At 41.1% G+C, this 22,150-nt stretch overlaps 1 protein-coding gene across 3 annotated transcripts; it reads right to left on the bottom strand.

The window, feature by feature from the left end:
• Positions 1-193: 193 nt before the first annotated feature.
• max (myc associated factor X) lies at positions 194-20,882 on the bottom strand. 3 transcript variants are annotated; one of them, XM_053613754.1, is made up of 4 exons: positions 20,383-20,882; positions 9,017-9,171; positions 6,253-6,439; positions 194-1,979 (listed from the first exon to the last, which is right to left on the bottom strand). In XM_053613754.1, exons 2-4 carry the CDS (start codon positions 9,149-9,151, stop codon positions 1,792-1,794), a joined length of 510 nt encoding a protein of 169 aa, XP_053469729.1. In that variant the 5' UTR covers positions 9,152-9,171; positions 20,383-20,882; the 3' UTR covers positions 194-1,791. The 3 variants fall into 3 exon arrangements, with proteins under 3 accessions (XP_053469729.1, XP_053469728.1, XP_053469730.1); XM_053613753.1 differs by having other exon boundaries at positions 9,017-9,124; positions 20,383-20,865; XM_053613755.1 differs by having other exon boundaries at positions 6,316-6,439; positions 9,017-9,124; positions 20,383-20,853.
• Between the last annotated feature and the right edge of the window lie 1,268 nt (positions 20,883-22,150).

Raw genomic sequence — 22,150 nt, 5'->3', positions numbered from 1 at the left:
TACGACTGCTCGTTAAACATAGAGATGGCAGGAAGAAAAACAAAGCGTAGAAGGAAGGAGCGGAGATCGCCGTGCCTCTGCTTGAGCGTACAGAGCTAGTACGCCACGTTAAACACGTGACGCAACCAACCGTCATACTGTTTAGTGCGTTATTTATTTAGCTTTAGTAGCTAAAAGTAGAATGGTTTTTAAAAAATAATAATAATAATAATGGCCAGGCCACGCCCACAAGCAACACCCGTAGCAGTCCTTACTCGATATTGTGATCATTTGTCTCTCAGTACATGTTTCTTTTAGTTTAAAATAACAAGCGACCGATTTGACACCGTTTAAATCATTAACACTGTAAACTTATTTACAAACAGTCTCGTAAACAATTTTTCCCGCTTTTCAGGGTCATTTTTGTAGACGATAAAATAAATAAAAGCATTAAAAGCACTTTTTTTTTTTAAAGGTTGATTGTTAAATGCAGTTTGTCGGTAAACCGTGTCGTGTATGATAGAAACGTCTAGGAGTGTCGCGATACGATCGTTTATTTCTGTCGTACCGTCCGACACGAGGACTCTCCACCCGCTCGTCGTGCGAACACGGGGTACGAGATCTACTATACACGTGTACATGATCCCAAATAAAACTTGACGAGTCAGGGAAAAGGATAAAATAGTTTTTATTTATAGTCTCGTAGTTAAAGGTAGGCCTCAATTTTGCAAGACGATTTGTTGGCGGTACGTACGACATACCGGTCACTTCCGTGGAACGGAATCAATTTAAGGAGGTGCTATGAGGGGGGGAAAAATGGATAAAATTATTTTTTTATATATACACACTTACACACAACTTATAAACATGAACATTTTTTTTTAAAAAGGAGTGGATGGGAGGTGCGTCAAAAAAATCAATCAGCATGGACATTTTGTTTTCCCTGAAGACATTTTGTTTTCTAAACTGTGGCGATGGGGGACATTTTATTAAATTTAATTTCCCCAAAATTGCATGAAACGTACAAAACCCAGTACATATAATATCTATCTATATATCTATAATGTGTATATATATATATATATATATATATATCTATAGGGGAGAATATAAATTAATGTATTCCTTTATATAAAAAAACTTTCAGCTATCTCTCACTAACTCACTCACTAATTCACGATAAAACAACTTAAGAAAATTTGATTCATTTATTATTATTGTTTTTAAACCAAATTTAGTCAGTGGTTTGATCAGATTCGATCGGTCTGCGTTCGCGGTGTAGAACGTTCTCTTGTGGAAAAGTACAAATATTTAGAAAGATGACCCAACCGCTCCTTTGTGGAACGGTCACGCTAAGGGTAAGTACTCGGATGATTATGATGTTTGTTTGTTTTTTTTTTTTGCTTTTTTTGTTCTTTTTAACATGTACAAAAAAAAAAAAACACAAAGGAATTGTTGAGCAGTGCCCGGAGCTGTAAGCTTCCATACGGGAGAAGCGTCAGGTCCGTAAATCATGAAGCTGCCTCGTTGTGGGTTTGAGATGCTGCTTGTTACTGCTGAGCCGGCCCGAGAGAGACGGAGGGAGGACGGACGAGAGAGAGAGAGAGAGAGAGAGAGAGAGAGAGAGACGTGTGCTACGAGTCCTTCTCTACTAGCTCCCTGGGTCTGGTTCTGGTTCTGGGTGTGGGCCGGTGTCTGGGAAGCCTGTAAAGACACGAAACAGGAAGTTGTGGAGTCTCTGATTGGTGCACACTGAGGAGGAAGAAGGGAGCAGCGGAGGAGAAGCTGGAAGCGCGTGAGGAGGTGCTGGTCTTAGCTGGCCTCCTGGCGGAGCTTCTTCCTGGTGGACGTTTCCTCGGGTTCTGACTCCGAGCTCGAGTCGGAGCCGCCGTCGAAGGCTGATACGGTGCTGCCTTTAGGGTTAGTGTACAGGCTGCTGTCTGAGGAGGAGTAGCCGGCCTGCAGCTGTGTGTTCCCCTTCACCTTCTCCAGCGCTCGAACTGCCACAACACACACACACACACACCAGGAACATTCACTCAGATCAACCGTGCAGTCATGTAGGAGCGTGATGGTGTTCTGAAACAACACCTCGACCTTTCTTCCAGCCGCGGCGCGATGTGAAGGGCATTAGGAAGGGTATGTGGAGTGTTATTGCCCCCGGTTTATACCCCAGCAGTCTGGCCTCCATTACAAGGTTTTATATTTATTCATTTATTAATGAAGCACATGGTGGACATGAACAGATTCTAGTTGGAGTTAATGCTGTGGAGAGACGAGTTAGTTCCTGTTCTCACTCACCTTACAGAGACCGTACAGGACCAGTCGCTCCCTCACCCACACCTCTCTCTCTGTTTATCACTCTTCCCATCTCTCTCTCCATATCACTCTTTCCATATCACTTTCCATCTCTCTCTCTCTCACCATATCACTCTTTCCATCTCTCTCTCCATATCACTCTTTCCATCTCTCTCTCTCTCTCTCCATATCACTCTTCCCATCTCTCTCTCCATATCACTCTTTCCATATCACTTTCCATCTCTCTCTCTCTCACCATATCACTCTTTCCATCTCTCTCTCTCCATATCACTCTTTCCATATCACTTTCCATCTCTCTCTCTCTCACCATATCACTCTTTCCATCTCTCTCTCTCTCTCTCTCTCCATATCACTCTTTCCATCACTCTTTCCATCTCTCTCTCTCTCTCTCTCTCTCCATATCACTCTTTCCATCTCTCTCTCTCCATATCACTCTTTCCATCTCTCTCTCTCTCTCTCCATATCACTCTTTCCATCTCTCTCTCTCCATATCACTCTTTCCATCTCTCTCTCTCCATATCACTCTTTCCATCTCTCTCTCTCCATATCACTCTTTCCATCTCTCTCTCTCTCCATATCACTCTTTCCATCTCTCTCTCCATATCACTCTTTCCATCTCTCTCTCTCTCCATATCACTCTTTCCATATCACTTTCCATCTCTCTCCATATCACTCTTTCCATCTCTCTCTCTCTCTCCATATCACTCTTTCCATCTCTCTCTCTCCATATCACTCTTTCCATCTCTCTCTTTCCATATCACTTTCCATCCCTCTCTCCATATCACTCTTCCCATCTCTCTCTCCATATCACTCTTTCCATATCACTTTCCATCTCTCTCTCTCTCCATATCACTCTTTCCATATCACTCTTTCCATCTCTCTCTCTCCATATCACTCTTTCCCTATCATTCTTCCCATCTCTCTCTCCATATCACTCTTCACCTCTTTCCATATCACTCTTTCCATCTCTCTCTCCATATCACTCTATTCATATCTTTCTCTCACCCTCTCCCTTTCTCACTCTCTCTCCCTCCCTCCCTCCCTCCCTCCCGTTCCCCCCTTCCTCTGTCGTTTCCTCTCCACAGCTTATCATTTAACCGAGAAATCAGATAAGGAAACTTCTGTCCTGAAGACTCTCCCGTGTGAGGAAACTTTACAAAGCGCCGTTACAAATCGCTGACACCGGCGACTCCTTCCATAAATATTAAATAAACTTCTCCAAACGACACATGAACGATTATACATTTCTTTTAGAAAGTCTTAGAAAATGTGGAGCATCAGCCGTACAAGTCCCCCTTAAGCGAGCTGTTACTATAGAAACGATAACGTATTAAGAGTATAATTAAACCACAGCGCTGCTGAAGTCTCCGTTCTGATTGGTCAGGAGGTGTTGATTCATCTTCTATAAAAGCAGCTCTGACAGAAGTTCAGGGACTTGCATGTAAAACGTTAAACGCAGTCTGTAATCGCTGATACGGAGAAGTTTTCTGTAAGCAGACTTTTATGGAAGGAGTCTCCAGTGTCAGTGCTTTGTTACAGTTATAGCTACTATGTATACCATGTACTTATATTTATTACTTTTTAATATTTATACAACATTTTCACTAAACCATTTACTTTTTATTACAAGTGGTTATAATAAATATTGCTTTTGTTTTATTTTCCTTTCTATTTTCTTTTCTTTTGTAGTGCTATTAAAATATATATGTTTAAAAAATGTACGGCATCCTTAGGTACCCAGAAAGGTGCTTATATATCATTTATTATTAATAATAATAATAATAATAATAATAATAATAACTAGTTCTAACTCGTGTGTACTAGAGCTGGGCGATATGATCATTTTTATATTGTTATAAATCATGTCACAATATGCTTTTCTGATACTGCGGATAGCTGAGTATATTGTGTCACAGAGACGTATTATAAAATTGATTATAAAGTTTATTTTTGTGAAATAAATTTCGTTACAAACTGACAGGAGGCAGCCGAAGCGGTGTTAAAGTTTCGTACTTTAAATTGTAAAATGATAACACTTACAGAGTGTAATTGTTTTTTTTTTATATATATATATATATATATATATATATATATATATATATATATATATATATATATATAAATAATTCTTTAAAATATAAAAAGGAGATACATATTCGTAGACACTAAAGGTGCATTATGTAAGATCCCCCCAAAAAGATCAGGTCTCTAACGGTTAGGTGGGTTTGACATTTGAATAATTCCCACCCATATTTATGAAGCTCCGCCCACCAGAACTTCAGTAGCCCATAGATGATAGTATCTATAAAACGTCTGACAGGAAGCGCGTACAAATATGAACGAGCTCTCGGGACCAGGAGTCCATTTTCCAAGCGTGTTTTCTCAAACTTTACACACTTTTGCCAAGACTACAACTTAACGCATGTTTGGTTTTTTTATGATTTGGTGTTTATAGAAGTTTTTTTTATTTATATAAAAAATAATCGCCTATTGCACCTTTAAAAGAAACGATCATCAAACTACCGTATTGCTGGCAGATTGTGTTGCGATATACGTCGTGTAGGTAGGCCCGTCACGATAGCTCCTTGTGTCGGACGATATATCGTCCCGGAAAATAATTGCGATAAACGATATTATTGTCATTTTAATGCCACTGATATAATGATAATATAACAGAGTAATAATGCAAGTACAGCCTTTCACAGAGTGATGAACTTTTAATACTTAAAAATATTCAGACATTGGTTTTGGAATGTCAAAAAAAAAAAATACATCCTAAATAAATAAAACGTAAATAAAATAAAAGCCACACAACCAAAACAATAAATAAAATGGACTTTTTACGCTGTAGTTCTTCCTCGTGCGTGTTTTAGTGCGTTGTTATGGAAACAGCGTATTCACGACGTGACTTACCCGCTCTACCCTGGCGCCGTACTGAAGTTCAGCTTGGCTCATGCGTTGGCGTCGTTCAGTGCGTTGGCGAGTTGTAATATTGTGTTTATGCTGTGTGTAAATATCTGATTAATCTCGTGTGTGTATAGGAAGCGTTCGGGTGAGTTAATTCATTAACCCGCTAGTAAAGCGCTTCAGTTCACCGCCGTCCCGTCACCGCTCCGCTTCAGCTCACGCAGATTAAACGCCTCCTCGATCCCCCGCGTTACTGACTACGACTGGATTATCTGAAACACTACAGCTATTCTTTCTACATTTACCTTCTTCTAAAAACACCGTTACTGCACCGTTAATATCCGACCCGTTGTTTTCAGAGTGTTTCGATTAAAACCGCTGCTAGTGCGCGCGACACGCCTGCGACTCCGATGTGTGTTTTTATCTTAAATTCCACCGACGTTGGAAGTTTTCATCCGATTGAAGTTGGACAGCACTGGAGCGGACGAGAGGACGGAAGCGGCGCGAACGGCTAAAATGTTGGCGACGTTCATTCTTCTGTACACGAACACGCATGTGAACACGACGGGCGATCTCGAGGTCGGTAATAACGACCGCCGTCACGTCCGTATGTCCTAGCACAAGTCCATGACGGAATCGATGGAATTATCGTGACAGGCCTGCGTGTGTGATATTTTTATCGTATCGCCCAGCTGTAGTGTCTACGTGATTTTAGCAGAATGTTCGGTTTATGTCTGGGGGGGTGGGGTGGGGTTGGGGGGGACAAAAACAAAAAAAAAAAAAATACTTGTCACCATTGTTTACGATACACACGTTTGAAGATAATTCCTGAACTGAACACAGTATTTACGTTTGTAATATTAAAAGGAACACTCAGTCGTACCCTGAGAGAGACAGAGGTAGAGAGACCGAGAGAGAGAGAGAGAGAGAGAGAGAGAGAGAGAGAGAGAGAGAGAGGGAGGGAGAGAGGACGTTTCTGCACCAGATTCAGGGTTTAAGCACAGTGCTGAGTTTTGGCATGGTGAACTCTGAGCAGATGATGAGTACCTGCGTGGTGTGAGGAGGAGGAGGAGGAGGAGGAGGAGGTGGGATGGAGACGGAGCTTCTCACCTTGCTGTTCCAGCAGAGCATTCTGTCGCTTCAGGTCGTCGATGTCCTGCTGGTGCGTGTGGTTTTTCCGTCTCATGTACTGGATGTACTCTGTAGCTTTGTCTAGGATCTGAGCTCGGGAGGCCTGGTTCATACACAGAGCGTGAAAAACAAACACAACAGAAACAACGTCTCCTTATCAGTTACTTTATTCAATAAATTCATAAATAAATGAAAATAAAAACTCTTCCCTGAAGGCAGCAGGCATTATTGGACGGAGAGTGGTGAACTGTCCACTTCTTCAACGATCGTGATCGGAGAGCTCTAAAACGCTCGGCGACGTCACATCGTAAAAAAAAAAAACGATGTTTTATAGTGAAACGAAGAGCATTTCCACACGCACAATGCGATGAGAACTTCTAGGATTTGGACCAAACAGCTGTGAAAGCCACATGTTTAGTGGGGCTATGGAAAAAGGTCATGTGATCTGATAAATCCAGAATGACCCTTTTCCAAAGCGATGAGCACGTCAGGGTAAGAAGGGAAGCGCATGGAGCAATGGTGCCTACTGTACAAGCCTCTGGAGGCAGTGTGATGAACTGGGGGTTGCTTCAATTGGCCAGGTCCAGCGGCAGTAAAATGAAGTCAGCCGAGTACGCAGCATTTATCCCATCAACGGATTTGTTCTTCCCTGACGGCACAGGCATGTTCCAGGATGACGATGCCAAGATTCATCTGGCTCGGATTGTGAAAGAGTCGTTCGGGGAGCATAAGGAATCATTTTCACACATGAATTGGACAACATTAAAGGTCTTCGGGAAGTGCTGGAGGAAAGTGAACGCGCCTCTGGATTGGAAATGAAACGGGACGTTGCGTAAGGTTGTCGGAAACGAAGCCACGACGAACGCTTGCCTTAATCAAAGCTAACGGTGGTGCGGTGAAATATTAGGGTGTGCGACGACTTTTTTTTTTTGGCCTTTCTAATATTTATAAAGCAGTATCACTAAACAAGTGGTGTTAGCTGGACTGTTAATCATCCGGGGCTGAGCCCAGATTCTTCTCCATCAAAAATACTTTGGAAAAAAAAACCCAGATACACTCCGCGTCATAACAGCCAATAGGACGCGAGTATTTCCACGTATTTTCCTGTAAACCCTGTCTGATTGGTCTCGTCTCCGTTCACTGAAGATATAAAATTTATAACTCCGCCGTCTTCTTTTACTGACGTTAAAGAAAAAAAAAAACTTCGGGGCTACAGCCCTTAAATCCCAGGCCGGGTTACGCCCCTGCACTGAAGCATTTATTTTTAACGTATTAATGCCTGTTATGAAAATAGTTGTTCTTTTCCCTTTTTTTGTTATCTTTTGCGTTGCTATTATGAAAGACTTCTGCGACGTATCGATACAGCATGATTAGGCACACTGGAAGGAGCTTATACTTCCTTACGTCATTTCTTATTTATAGGAAACGCATTTCTTTGAGAATGTATTAGAGACGACACCAAGCCGATACCCACGATCACCATCAGGTCTGATACGACTGAAGAGGAAAGAAGGAAAGGAAAGAAAGAAAGAAAGAAAAGGAAAGAAAGAGGGAAATATTCAGTACTCAATATTCCATGATCACTGTGGTTTATTTTCTGTTTATTATAGTACTTGTCATTTACTTTGCTGTATGTAGTTAGTTTTATATTTGTACAGCACTTTGGTCAACCTTGGTTGTTTTTAAATGTGCCCTATAAATAAATATGATTGACTGAAGGAAGGAAGGACAGAGAAAGGAAGAAGGAAAGAAAGAAAAAGAAGAAATAAAAAGAAAGAGAAGAAAAGGAGGAAAGAAAGAAAAAGAAACCAAGAAATTGTTGGATCGGATATCGTAGAAAAAAATTAGACCCTGTAACAAAAGGAAAATATATTATATTTCAGAACGGGGAATGTTTGGAATGAAAGAGACATGACTACTTATTTGTACACATTTAATTACATAAGCCCCCCCCCCCCCCCAAAAAAAGCTACTGTTTTCAGAAATGTATTTGTGTGTCATTTTTTTGTTAAGTGAAGTACTAAAAAAAAAAGTCAAAATAAATAGAATTAAGTCTGTACTTCCAGGTCAGGGAGCTGTCCATCCAAACCTCACTAGCCAATGTGAGTAAAGCGCTGCTAAGCCCCGCCCACAGGAGAGGTCTGTGCCAGAACGGCGAACGTAAGCGTAAACGAAAACTCTATTTTTCTTCTCTCATTGTATATCGTTGTTCGTTTCTTGAAAAGTTACGTTCAGTACTTTTGGCACGGATTGAATTCCACACACGCTGCACGTTACAGCACTTTTACTGTGTTTTAAATTTAACAGGGGGAAAACGTTCACAAGTCGAGCAATCTTTTCCTCCATTTCTGTCTCTTAGTTGTTTTATTATCTCAATAACGCCGTCGAAAACGTATTGAACGGCTTTTGTTTAAAATGCCGGGTTACAATCAGATAATTAACAATTAATGTGCACCTTTGTAATCCCACAATGCACTGCACTTTGTAGAGCATATAGTGATAGCGATAATGATCTCATGTTCATATTCAAACGAGCCTAACTGACTCTCTGAGGAGGAAATTACAGACATTCAGTACTGCAGTGTACGCTAAAGCTAATGTAAAACATGTGGGACGTTTCAGAGCAGCTCATGGTGTGTGTGTGTGTGTGTGTTGGTTTTAACCTGTGATGTGTACTGACCTTTTCCCCCTGTAAGGCGGGCACAGAGTCTCGGAGGCTGTGAAAGCTGTCTTTGATGTGGTCCCTGCGTTTGCGCTCCAGCGCATTGTGATGAGCTCGTTTGTCCGCCTGCAACGACACAGTCAGAGGTTTCATCAGAGATCATGTTCATAATCCTACACACACACACACACACACACACACACACACACACACACACACACACTTTGGTCAACCTTGGTTGTTTTTACATGTGCACTATAAATAAATTTGATTGACTTAAGGAAGGAAGGAAAGAAAAGGAAAAAAAAAAAAAAAGGAAAAAAGGGAGCGAAAGAAAGAAGGAATGAAAGAAAGAAAAAGAAAGAAGAAAAAGAGAAAGAAAAAGAAAGAAAGAGAAAAAAGAAAAGAAAGAAAAAGAAAGAGAAGGAAAGAGAAGAAAAGAAAGAAAGAAAAAGGAAAAAGAAAAAAAGAAAAAAGAGAAGGAAAGAAAAAGAAAGAAAAAAGAGAAGGAAAGAGAAGAAAGAAAGAAAAAGGAAAAAGAAAAAAAGAAAAAAGGACAGAAAAAGAAAGAAAAAAGAAGGAAAGAAAAAGAAAGAATGAAAAAAAGACAAAGAAAGAAGGAAAGAAACCAAAAATTTTATTTTCATATATATATACACATATATATATATATATATATATATATATATATATATATATATATATATATACACATACACACACATATATATATACATACACACATATATATACATACACACATATATATACACACACACACACACACATACATACATACATATATAATGTATATATTCTGACACCGCATGTCCACCATCTTGAATTTCACTTAAAATGGCTTCCTGTAGGGTACAACGTGATGGTGCTGTAGAACGTACGCACAAAACAATCCGATACGGATCCAGACACGGGAGGAAAGAAAAAAAAACAAATACGTGCGAGCCTTACGCCCGAGTCAATAGTTCACTTCCATCAGCCTACAACGCATGTCACTGGACTGGAGGAGGAAACCGGAGTACCAGGAGGAAACCCCCGAAGCACAGGGATTATTTACCTCATTAATTTATTTATTTTAATAACCCACGTGTCTGTCTCTCCCCCCACCCCCACCCCCCGTTATTAAAATTGTGATCTTCAAGGAGTATTTCTCTAACTGCGCCCATCACGAGTCCCCACAGTGCTGTAGACTGACGTTAAAGAGTCGCTAGGTTTACTCTAGGCGGGAGATTTCCCCAGCTATTAGGTGTGCTGAATATTTAACAGGATGCACTTTAAGTCATCGATCTCCTGCAGTCGATGATGCACTGCCATATTGGATTGTTGTTGTTGTTGTTTTTTTTACTCTAATCTAATTTGAATATCTTTGGGCTGGATCATATACGGTAGAAGTGACTTCCAGTTTACTCTGTTTTTAATGAGCTGGGCTGATACTGGGACGGAAACAATACGGCTTCTGGCGCAACTGTCATTACGGCCAACATTGTTTAAAAAAAAAAAACCTGTTTCACATCCAGTGACTCATTAAAGGAACAAAAAACTAAAACACAGGGACCACGGCGTACACAGAGCACAACGTACAGGCATATTTAATACTTAATAGCAAATACGTATTTAAAAAGGTGAAGTGTGTTGATTATGATGGAAAAACCACAAAGTCATCCATCTGTTCCATGTATAAAAATACAAATTTAAAAAAACGGGCATCTGCGACACGTGCAATTTCATATCCGGGCTAATTTATTTATTTTAACTGGTAGTTGACGGGTAGGTTTAACAAACAGGAAGAGAGACACAAACCCTACAGGACTGACTTTCTTTCACGGCCAAAAGTTTGTGAACGCACGACCGGATCACTTGTCGGGCGTCCCATTCCATACGTATTCCTCCTTTCCTGATAGAATGCGCTCCACTCTTCTCCGAATCTACTGTCCACTAGATTTTGGGGCGTGGCTGTGGTTGGGTTCCTCTTAGTTCCAGTTAAAGTAAATATCTTCATGCTACAGCGTACAAAGACATCGTAGACAAGAGTGTGCGTTAAATTCTGTGGTAACAGTTTGGAGAAGAACCACACACGGGTGTGACAGTCAGGTGTCCACATACTTTTGGTTGTAGAGTACGTGTTTTAGGTTAACGCCGCGGTGCAGGTTAGAACGCAGGTCATATAGAGGACGTAGCTATATTCTGACGTCGTTATTTACATGCGTGTTTGCCTACTTTATGGACTGGCTCGTGCTGCTGCTCAGGTTGGTTTCATTTTCATTTCGTTTCCAGTGACGAGAGGTTTTTAAATGCCACGCTGCGCGCCAGTAAACCTCAGCAACAAACTGCACGGTCACGCCTACACTTTCGGTATGAGCTTGACGAGATAAGTTATTAATCCCTCACGGGGAGATTCAGGTGTTGCCACGGTGTTCTCCTAACCAGCAGGGGGTAATGAACCGCCGAGGACACGGTGTCCATCGAATGCAAAAGGTGTAGAGCGACTTGTTTCGGTTTACTGAGTCAGAGTTTCTCAATAATCCCACGGTCTGAGTCACCTGGACGAGAACGATTTACTGCTCGTGGTGGTTTCCTGCAAGTTAAAGAGATGCTGCACCCAAAAATGAAAATCCTGCCATCAATTACTCGCCCTCGCGGCGTTCCAACCCCGTAAGACTTTCGTTCGTCTCCGAAACCTGGGAGATTTCCACTCCTCCTCTTACAGTCCAAGTAACCAAAACTTTCAAGTTCGTAAAGGCGTCGTAAAAGTAATCCATGTTGACTCCAGCGGTTTAATCCCAATTTAATGAAGCGAAACGGACGCTTTGTGTGCGCAAAGAATTTGCAATGAAGTCTTTATTCACGAAATATCTTCTCTTCCGCGTTCACGAGAGAACCACGAAGCATGCGCGTGTCGCGTTGACGCACTGACGAGAACAATCCAAATCCTCCTCCATGGCGAAATCTGCGGACATCTTCATTGCAAAGATTGTTCCAAGTGACTCAGTTTGTGTACAGCGTCCCTCCTCGTCTGCCGTACACAGTGCAGCGCTCCGGGGTCCCGTCGTATCGCGAGAACCTCCGCTCACACAGAACGATCTTTAGAACAAAAGACGTCTACAGATCTCGACTCTCGCGTCGACGCGACACGCACGCGTCGTGGTTCTCTCGTGAAAATTCGGATTAAACAGCTGGACGACTTTGAACTTTCTGGTGCGTGCTTGGAAGTTTTGGTTACTTGGACTGTAAGCGGAGGAGCGGAAATCTCCCAGGTTTCATTATAAACGTCTCCGTTCGTGTTCCGGAGACGGACGAAAGTCTTACGGGTTTGGAACGACGCGGGGCCGAGGAATCGATGGCAGGATTTTCATTTTTGGGTGAACTATCCCTTTAAGACTGCTCAACATTCTTTCTAATAGGAAACGCGTGTGTGTAATAAACATCCTGATCTTGGCCAACAACTCGTGTTATTTATTTATTTATTTATTTATTTCCTCTGTTTGAAGGTTATTAGTGGTGACAGTTGGCTGCCTTGTCTTGTCTTGTCAAATGTCTCTAGGTGAAATAAAACCGAATAAAATAGGCTGCTACGCGTGACTACATTGAATTAATTCACTGTTGAATATGTAAACATTTTAAAAACCACACAGGTTCTATAGCTTCTTTCAATACTAAGCAAACTGTAGTCTCTTTCGCTTCTGTATTCTTCCCCACCTGAAGCAAACCAGTTATCCAGATGAGTTTCGTTGACAACACACGAGCATGGTGTGTTATATAGGTTAGGGTGTGGCTCTGTATACGGTCGGTAATGCACACAAAGCTTTTATCCTGAGGATCAGGTATATTGTTCTCATGTATGCTTTGAGGTATTCGGTATGCCTTGCCCTTTACGTTATACCGCAAACTAACCGCCATCGTCACCATCAATGCGCGTAAACAAACTGGTACGAATCCACGCTCGAACGTGTACCGAGACGAGCTCTCCGTCGTCTCAGTGCTGTTTTAATGTCTGATTCGATATTTGCTTAAAAACCTTGATATTAAACAAAGTTCGTCCTCTCGGCACAGAAGATAAAACTCGGACATCTCGACTCCGATCGCGTACGGCGAGGAGATGAAGTCTCGCACACCTCCGCCGATACGCCTGCCGAGGACGCGATGCCGGTCCGACTAGTCCACTACTGTGTGGACATGGGTTGGGAATGTGTAGTAGTCAGTAAGTAGGGCTTTGTGATGACACACACACACACACAAGGAAGTATACACAGTGCCTGGGTGTCTCCTGACCAAACAGGTTAACACTTCACGCATGGGTAATGTACTGTCATCTAGTGCGGTCTGAAATTGGGAAGTCATTGGCGTTGCACAAGAAATGCCCTCGTTAAACCAACCACACTCTCTCACCCTCACACAGAAGTGACGACACCACCTTGAGAACAACTGTGTGAAGTGTGAAAAGAGTCTTGTGCACACCACACAACACAACACGACACGACACGCCACGCCATCCGATCGGTACTAGCGCAGTCATTTCTTCATTTGTAGCACTATACGGTGAGACTGTGTACACAGAGAACAGCGTACTCCCATAACTAGGGCTGTCGTGCTCGGTTATGCTCGTTACAGGAAAAAAAAAAATAATTAAAAAAATAATAATAAAAGCGCTGTATTGAAAACAACCGTTTAAAAACCACACAAGCCGGTGGTGAAAACGAAAGGAAACGTTCACGGCGAAGTCGGTCTGTAAGATAAGATCATACTTTATTAATCCCCAGATGGAGAAATTAGGGAGGTACATAAGCTTGTAACAAAACAAAAGAAAACAAACAAACAAACAAACAAAAAAAAACAAACAGAAAATCCTCTAATTGTTCGTCGATGTTTTGCTTGAAGCGACACTGTCGGTGGTTGTCATGACGCAAACGAGCGGGTGGTTGTGAGGAAAAAGCCAAAAACAGATGGTTGTTTGGTTCCGTTGTGGTGAGCAACGGCGTGTTCTTCTTCACATCGTATATAAACGACAGCGATTAACTTAACGTACAAGGGTCACGTTTCAAAACGGTGCTTTGTCTACGCAACCCGGATTATTACACCGTCATACACAGTGTTACACGCCGCGGGGAAGCGACTTTGGGATGTCGTGTCGTGAATCTGGGTATACAGTACTGTATCTGATAAGACTGAAGCAGGCGAGGAATCCGTGGAGTTCGTAAACTGATTCGTCGATAAATTCGCTGAAGACGGCGTGAGCATTACACAAGGCACTTCATTAGCGATGCGCATCCCTTTCTTTCCAGAAAACGAAATAACGTATATCGTAGCGCGTGTGAATATATCGGTGGCTAATAGCTGTAGCTGTCTCTATAACATCCCCTTTAATCAGACTTCAGGATCGCACTCGTGCTACGTAGTATGGAGACAAAAAAGACCTCTGAAAAAAAAAACTATTTTTTCAACAAACGAAAAAACAACAAACGAAAACATGAGCACTGCCTAACCCTGAAGAGGAACAACGTGTAGTCCCAACCGGGAAGGGGTGGGGGGGGGGCACCTGGGAGAGGCGGAGAGGGGGAAGCTGCTGCTTCTGTCTACATACAAAATACGTAAAAAGGTAAGCAGGTCCACAGCAGGTCACATGGTCTGTAATTCCTTCAGTTGAGGACGGAGAAAAACACTGACATGCCCGACGTGGACAGATCTCACCGATCTAAACCAGACCTTAGCTCACTGATCAGGTGACACAGTCCAGACTCTTATCATCTCAAAACTGGATTACTGCAGCGCACTACTGCCGGGCCTCCCAGCCAGCTCCATCAAAACCCCTTCAGATGATTCCGAGTGTTTGATCTCCATCGTGCATTAGCCGGCCAAGCTAACGGCAACGAATTTACCTCAGTCTGTTAACCCCGCCCACATGACATCGCTAATTCAGAGAACTTTCCTGTTGTGCATTTTGCCGTTAGCACCGTTGCTTTAATCTGCCTGTCCCTTTAAGAGTTTTTGTGTCCGTGGAAAGCCTCCACTCTCATCCAAAAACAAACTCGAGCATCTTCAGTTTGCCAGACACTACCGGAACTTCAAATGGTATCAACAGATATTAAATGAAAACCTGACTGCCTCTGACAGAAAGCTTCAAATGGGCCGTGGTTGGATCTTCCAGCAGGACGATGATCCAAAACATCAACACAAAAACGGTTTACTGACCACAAAATCAAGGTCCTGCCATGACCCTCCCAGTCCCCTGACCTGAACCCCATAGAAAACCTGTGGGGTGAACTGAAGAGGAGAGTCCACCAGCGTGGACCTCGAAATCTGAAGGATCTGGAGAGATTCTGTACGGAGGAACGCTCTCAGATCCCTCGCCATGTATTCTCCAACCTCATCAGGCGTTACAGGAGAAGAGTCAGAGCTGTTATCTTGGTAAAGAGAGCTAGCTCAAAGTATTGACTAAAAGGGTGCCAAGAATTGTTGCACACACATTTAACAAAGGTTGTTTTTTGATAAACCGGTGTTGTATTTGCAAATATGATTGATCTCCATGAGAGCAGAGTATTTTCGTGAATTTTTTTTTTTTAAACAAAAGCTCAAAATGTTAAACAGTAAAGACAATTTTTCACAGCCGTCTTTGTTATTAGTGGAGGGCACCGTATGTGTACATATATATATATATATAAATATAAAATCTTGTTTACGTTGAACCAGCTGAGCAGGTTTGAACTGTTGCATTGGTAACAAATCCAACAAGCAGCTTCAATGCCAAAGGATGGACAAATCCAGGAAAATCGACAATCCACTCGTTACTGGAGGACATTTCTACGATACACGATGCGTAGAACAATACATCATTTAGCTATTTTAAAAAAAAACAGTCTTCAAAACAGCAGTAAAATAAACTTAAACTGTTAAACTGAGTTTGACGATACTTTTCTTTAACGCCTACAAAGTTAAAAAAAAAATTCTGTCAAACCAACGGCATCCATTCAGTCAAATATTATTTGTAATTATTAAAAAAAAAGTAAAAAAAAAACATCACATACCAACGATATCTCAGAAAAGTGTATCGCGTGATCATTTATCACGATATCACCACGTTATATCGATATATCGCCCAGCCCTATTCCTACGTAATAAAAGAAGTTGATATTTAAAGCTTGCCCACATCAGGGAGGATCGCTACAGGTTTAAGATGACGTGATGTCTTTTTGTAGTAATAATTAAAAACGATTATAATCTAAAAGATGCAACACGTGTTCATCATCATCATCATTACCATCGATGAGGATATATTCAACACTTTTAAACCTTTCAGCCAGCAGAATAAGGAACGGGGGTCAAATCAAACAGACCTAAAGACACTAACGTGAGGAAAAGGACGATGCGATGATGTATTAATTATTATATTTTCAGCTCAGACAAAAGCAAAGAAGAGATACGGACAGACACGAGCTCTTCTCATATCTCATATCTACATTCCAGACGTTAAACTGGGTAGGACTCCAGGCTATATTATAATCTTCGCCTTTTTTAGAACATTTTATACTCCTGTAATCTATAAATGGTCCTCAAATATGTACGTGTAGTCCTTTTTTATATATATATATATATATATATATATATATATATATATAAAAATTAAATCCCATTTCCTGTTACAGTTCACAGGTTGTGGATTGTCTATTTGGCAAAGGCCCACAGGTTCAGAGCTGTTTACGTGAAGTGAAGTGAAGTGAAGTGAAAGCAAAAGCGGCAGACAGTCTGTAGATGAAACACTAAACACCGGCTGAGAGTCAGCTGACTGGCCGCTTCATGACGGTCACATGACCCCGTGTTGACAGCCTGTAGTCCGGTGGCCACCAGATCTCCTCCTCGAGATCTTCCTTCCTGCAGGTTTCATCTCCAACCAAAATCCAACACACCTAGTTTTAGTCGATCAAGAACTTCTTAAGGCTGGTCAGGTGGACACGATTATGGTTGGAGATAAAGTCTTCAGGAAGGTAGATCTCCAGCAACAGGGTTGGTGACCACTGGTGTAGTCGATAAAGCGGACGATTTAAATAAAGCGCTTCAGTCTACTTCGATACAGCGACGTGATCAAACCAACAAGGCGCACGGTGGGTTAGCGGTTAGAACGTTTGCGTCACGCCGCCAGGGTTGTGGGTTCGATTCCCGCCGGCATGTCAAGTGTCTGTAGTGTATGAATGTGTGTGTGAGTGTGCCCTGCGATGGATTGGCACGCCGTCCAGGGTGTACCCCGCCTTGTGCCCCATGCTCCCTGGGATAGACTCCAGGTTCTCCGTGACCCTGTAGGACACGCGGTATAGAAGATGGATGGATAAATCCAACACCCTCCATCCTCGATGACTTTCTGACGCTTTGTTTTCATTTATCAGAGGTTTGTAGAACACATCGTGACGCTCTCTTCCACCCAAGAATCGATTCTTAAAAACACGATTCTCAACTTTTTTGTGTGTGTGTACTAACTTCTAGCTACGAAGGGAAGTCGAGCTATGCGGCATCAGGGAGTCGCGTTTACATTCGAAACGAAACGAAGACATAAGAAACGTTCACAGCAACAATTCAAACCAGCACTGCCACCTTCATCTTTTTTTTTTTTTCCCTTTCATGAAGCTGATGGTTTAAAAAAAAAACAAAACCTTTGACATTCGTAAACCTGTTACGCGGACGTAACATCATGCGGTTACATCGTACTGTTGTAGCTAATGTGCGTTCGACTTAAAGTGCACATATTGCGGTTTTTCAAATATTCCCTTTCATGTAGCGCGTTATAGAGCTGTTTGTTTCAACGATCAAAGCGCACGACAAACAGAGTTATCGACTCCGAAAAGAAGGAATCGATTCTGGACAGCTGAAACGAGTCGTTAGTCGTTAGACTTTACTTCCTGTACTAACCTATGTAGGTTTGTAACAAAAAGCCCCGCCTCTGGTCTTCATCGGCTGCTCGCTGACAGTGGAAGACCAATCACGACAGACTGGGACGTCTGACCGATCAGAGCAGAGTATGCTCTCTGAAAGGAGGAGTTAGAATTTAGAATTTTACAGCTAATACGTGTATATACAGTGTAACTCATTATAAGCCACGAAGTGCTGCTGTGTTTCACTGTTGATGTTGTGAGCGGCCATTTTTGATTTAACGTCACCTGCCGAACACAGAGGTTTCCGAGTATCCGGTTATTTCCTGGTTGGAAATTCCGAGTCATGAGTTTGCCACCAGAATCTAGGTTGTTTTTTGTTGCACTAACAGCAGCTTCTGAGATACACAACCCCCGATTCCAAAAAAGTCGGGACGCGGTGTAAAATGCAAATAAAAACGGAACGCAATGATTCTCAAATCTCATAAGCCCAGGTGTTATTCACAACAGAACAGAAAAACATATCAGACGTTTAAACTGAGGAAATGTACCGTTTTAAGGGGAAAAAATAAGGTCATTTTGAATTCGATGGCTGTAAGACATCTCAAAAAAGTTGGGACGGGGGACAAAAAAAAGGCTGGAAAAGTAAGTGTTAGGAAAAAGAAAGAGCTGGAGGAAGATTTTGCGAGTAATTAGGTTAATTGGGAACAGGTCAGTAAGATGATTGGGTATAAAAAGAGCATCTTAAAGAGGCGGAGTCTCTCAGAAGTAAAGATGGGATGGGATCTGGATGGAAGCAGATGTTGCTCTAAAACCTGTATACACCTTTCAGCACTAATGGTGCCTTTCCAGATGTGCAAGCTGCCCATTCCATACTGTTTATGAGATTTGCAAATCATTGCGTTCCTTTTTTATTTACATTTTACACAGCGTCCCAACTTTTTTGGAATCGGGGTTGTATTCAAACCAGCTCCATCTCATTTAAGTAACAACATCCACGCCACGGTTAAAATCACACTTTTCAGAACACACTTTTTTTTAAGATAAGAGACTACGTCCTCCATCTAAAAACTCATCCATTTATATCCTAATAGTCCGAGGATTTATCCGCGTGTGGATAACAGTACTGTGCACTAATACATCAACGGATGTCTCCGTTTGGTGCACGTCATAGTGTGCGGTGTATAATTGATTTCATTTATTAATATTTCTCATTTTTTTATATACATCATAGTGTAAAGGTTCAGAATCACGACTTACATACAGGTAAAATATATATATAATTTTTATATTTATATATATATATATATATATATATATATAAATTTAAATAACATTGTTCTAGAATTACTATGTGGCCCCCACAACACCATCTGGAGGCCCCCAGTTTGAGAACGGCTGTAGTAAACAATTCCTTGTAGTGCATTTCAGGAAGAAAGGACTTGCGTTGCCATGGAAACACTGTGTACTACACTTGACCTTTACTAGATCTGTTTATATTTATATACGCTGATATATATAGATAGATAAATAGATAGATAGATCACATAAAGATAGATAGATAAACAGAGATAGATCATGTCTAGATGGATAAAGAGATCATATATAGATTGATAGATAATATAGATAGATAGATCATATACATAGTTCATATATATATATTATATATATATATACACACACACACACACACACATATATATATATATACACATAAATACATATATATACACACACACACACACACACACACATATATATATATATATACACACATATATATACACACACACACAATATATATGTAGAGAGAGAGACAGAGAGATGGATATAGATAGATAGATAGATAAAAGGAGGCTCCTAAATAAATCCAGGAGTCTGTAATGTAAAAACTGACTCTTGTAAAGTTATTAAAATAAAATAAGACTCTTTTTATACCATTTCTGAGTGATTTCTGGACTGATTATATTGTAGTTAAGCAGTCATTATTATTATTGTTGTTGTTGTTGTTGTTATCATTGTTATCATTAAAGGCTAAAGGTTATTAATTCCTCCGTTTATTGCGCACCACATAATGGTATCTCAGCGACTCTTCCTGTAAAATAAAAAGAAAAGAAAAGAAAAGAAAAGAAATAAAAGAAGAGGATTACACTTGCTGCTAGAGGATGGAGTTTGTGGCTATGTTATAGGATTTAGCCACAGCTAGCTAGCACTGTAGCTTGACCACTAAACATCTCCGAGTCAGGTTTATCTTTTTATTTATTTTTTACTTGTCGTTGTAAAGGTTTTTATCGGTGTGTGTGAGAGAGATTATGATTCTCTATGCTGTTAGCTCAGTGGCTAAAGCTACCCAGGGCGCTGAAGAGGATCAGATATCGACAAAACAGCGCGGCGTCTCGCGCGTTCCAAAAAAAAAAAAAAAAAAAAAAAGCCGCTCGCGCTACACTACTACAAGTCCAATGACTGTAATAGCGACAATAAAAATAATAATAAAAAACATTTCACGTCACTCACGTCACTGTCAACCTCGATGTCATCGTTATCGCTCATTCTTCAGTCGAGTTTTTTAACGGGAAAGCATGAAGCGGAGAGAGAGAGAGAGAGAGAAGGAGATCCTGCTCAATCAGACCAACAGTCAACAGCCAGGCGATGCGCGAGCTGCGCCGCACGTGACTCGCCTACACGCGGACATTCGTTGACGCGTGACGCATGCAGTGCTACCCGCGCTAAGGCGTATGGGAGTTGTGGTTTCTTTACTGCTCACAAGCTAGGGTTGACATAGTTGAAAAACTACAACTCCCATTTACCCGGATAATTTTTTTTTATTATTCTTCTCACGAAAAGTAAAACTCGTTCATTTTTTTAAAGACATACTTCACCATTCACGTAATGTGTTGTATCACTTGAACCCTCCTAATTGATCGTTTTCAGGCTTCAAAATGGTGCTCGATAGCGCCATCTCGATACACGACCTCCTACCCGAAATCCTTTGCGAATATGTTGGGCCAATCAGCGCGGACGGATTAGTGAGGCGGAAGTAAAATAAAAAATAAATATATTCGCTAATAAAATCCTGCGTCCGCGACAAACCTGAATTCGGAAATAAAAGACTGGAATAAAGTTGGTTCGACGTTCGATATTCGTAAGTTGGTGTGATGTTGGACGTTCGATATTCGCGCAAATGCGGAAATTAAGGGACCGTCTCTAAAGTTACATACGACATTGTTAAACACGTTTCTGACTTCAATAGCATTTGAAGGGAATGACTTACAGTCATATAACCAACTGTACAGTGTTCATCTGGGTGTCAGGTATGAGAAACACCTTTTAGATTTCTGATATTTAACAAAATAAATTATTAAAACATATGTAAATATTGTCATGTATTTTATTACTGCATGGGCTCATACACAAAATATACCATGATTTAAAGCTCAGTAGCATTTGAAGGGAATGATGTACAATCACACAACCAACTGGAAAGTGTTCATCCAGGTGTCAAGTATGAGAAACACCTGGAGCTTTAAAAATGGTATATTTTGTGTATGAGCCCATTTTGCAGTGAAATTCATGTCTAATTTACATATGATTTAATAGCTTATTTTGATAAATATGAAAACTCTAAAAGGTGGGCCTCATGACTGACACCCAGATGAACACTGTACAGTTGGTTATATGACTGTAAGTCATTCCCTTCAAATGCTCTTGAAGTTAGAAACGTGTTTATCAATGTCGTATGTAACTTTAGAGACGGTCCCTTAATTTCCGCATTTTCGCGAATATCGAACGTCCAGCATCATACCAACTTTATTCCAGTAAATAAAAGGCTTCCAGGCTGATTGGCGTGTCTAAGTGTCCGTAGTGTGTGAATGTGTGTGTGATTGTGTGCCCTGCGATGGACTGGCACCCTGTCCAGGGTGTACCCCGCCTTGTGCCCCATGCTCCCTGGGATCGGCTCCAGGTTCCCCCGCGACCCTGAAAAGGAGTAAGCGGTAGAAGATGGATGGATGGATGGATAAAAGGCTTCCTTATCCTATGCTATTTACAAAAAAACAACAACAAACAAACTGGAATTAAAGAGTGGTTTGGTTATTGCTTGATTTGCTTTTTAAAGGTGCAACAGCCGATTTGTTTTTTCCAGGATAACAGCGCAGAAAATTGCATGATAGATCAGTTTGATTAAACAAACAGAAATATTGCAGAAAGTGAATTAATATTTAAATTATCAAAGTATTACCTGATTTGAAATATAAACAGAAACTCAAAAGACTACTTGAATTAC

This window comes from Ictalurus furcatus, chromosome 25 (assembly GCF_023375685.1).
Source record: "Ictalurus furcatus strain D&B chromosome 25, Billie_1.0, whole genome shotgun sequence".
NCBI classification, from domain to species: Eukaryota; Metazoa; Chordata; class Actinopteri; order Siluriformes; family Ictaluridae; genus Ictalurus; species Ictalurus furcatus.
This window is presented reverse-complemented; position numbering and strand designations above follow the sequence as displayed.

Bases quoted from the DNA above. Each gene is read 5' to 3' on its own strand.
- max (XM_053613753.1), bottom strand. From the start codon at position 20,418: ATGAGCGATAACGATGACATCGAGGTTGACAGTGAC. The intron at 9,125-20,382 runs GTGAGTGACGTG...GTGTCGTTGCAG, and splicing joins ACATCGAGGTTGACAGTGAC to GCGGACAAACGAGCTCATCA. The intron at 1,980-6,252 runs GTACTCATCATC...GTGTTGTGGCAG, and splicing joins CTCCTCCTCACACCACGCAG to TTCGAGCGCTGGAGAAGGTG.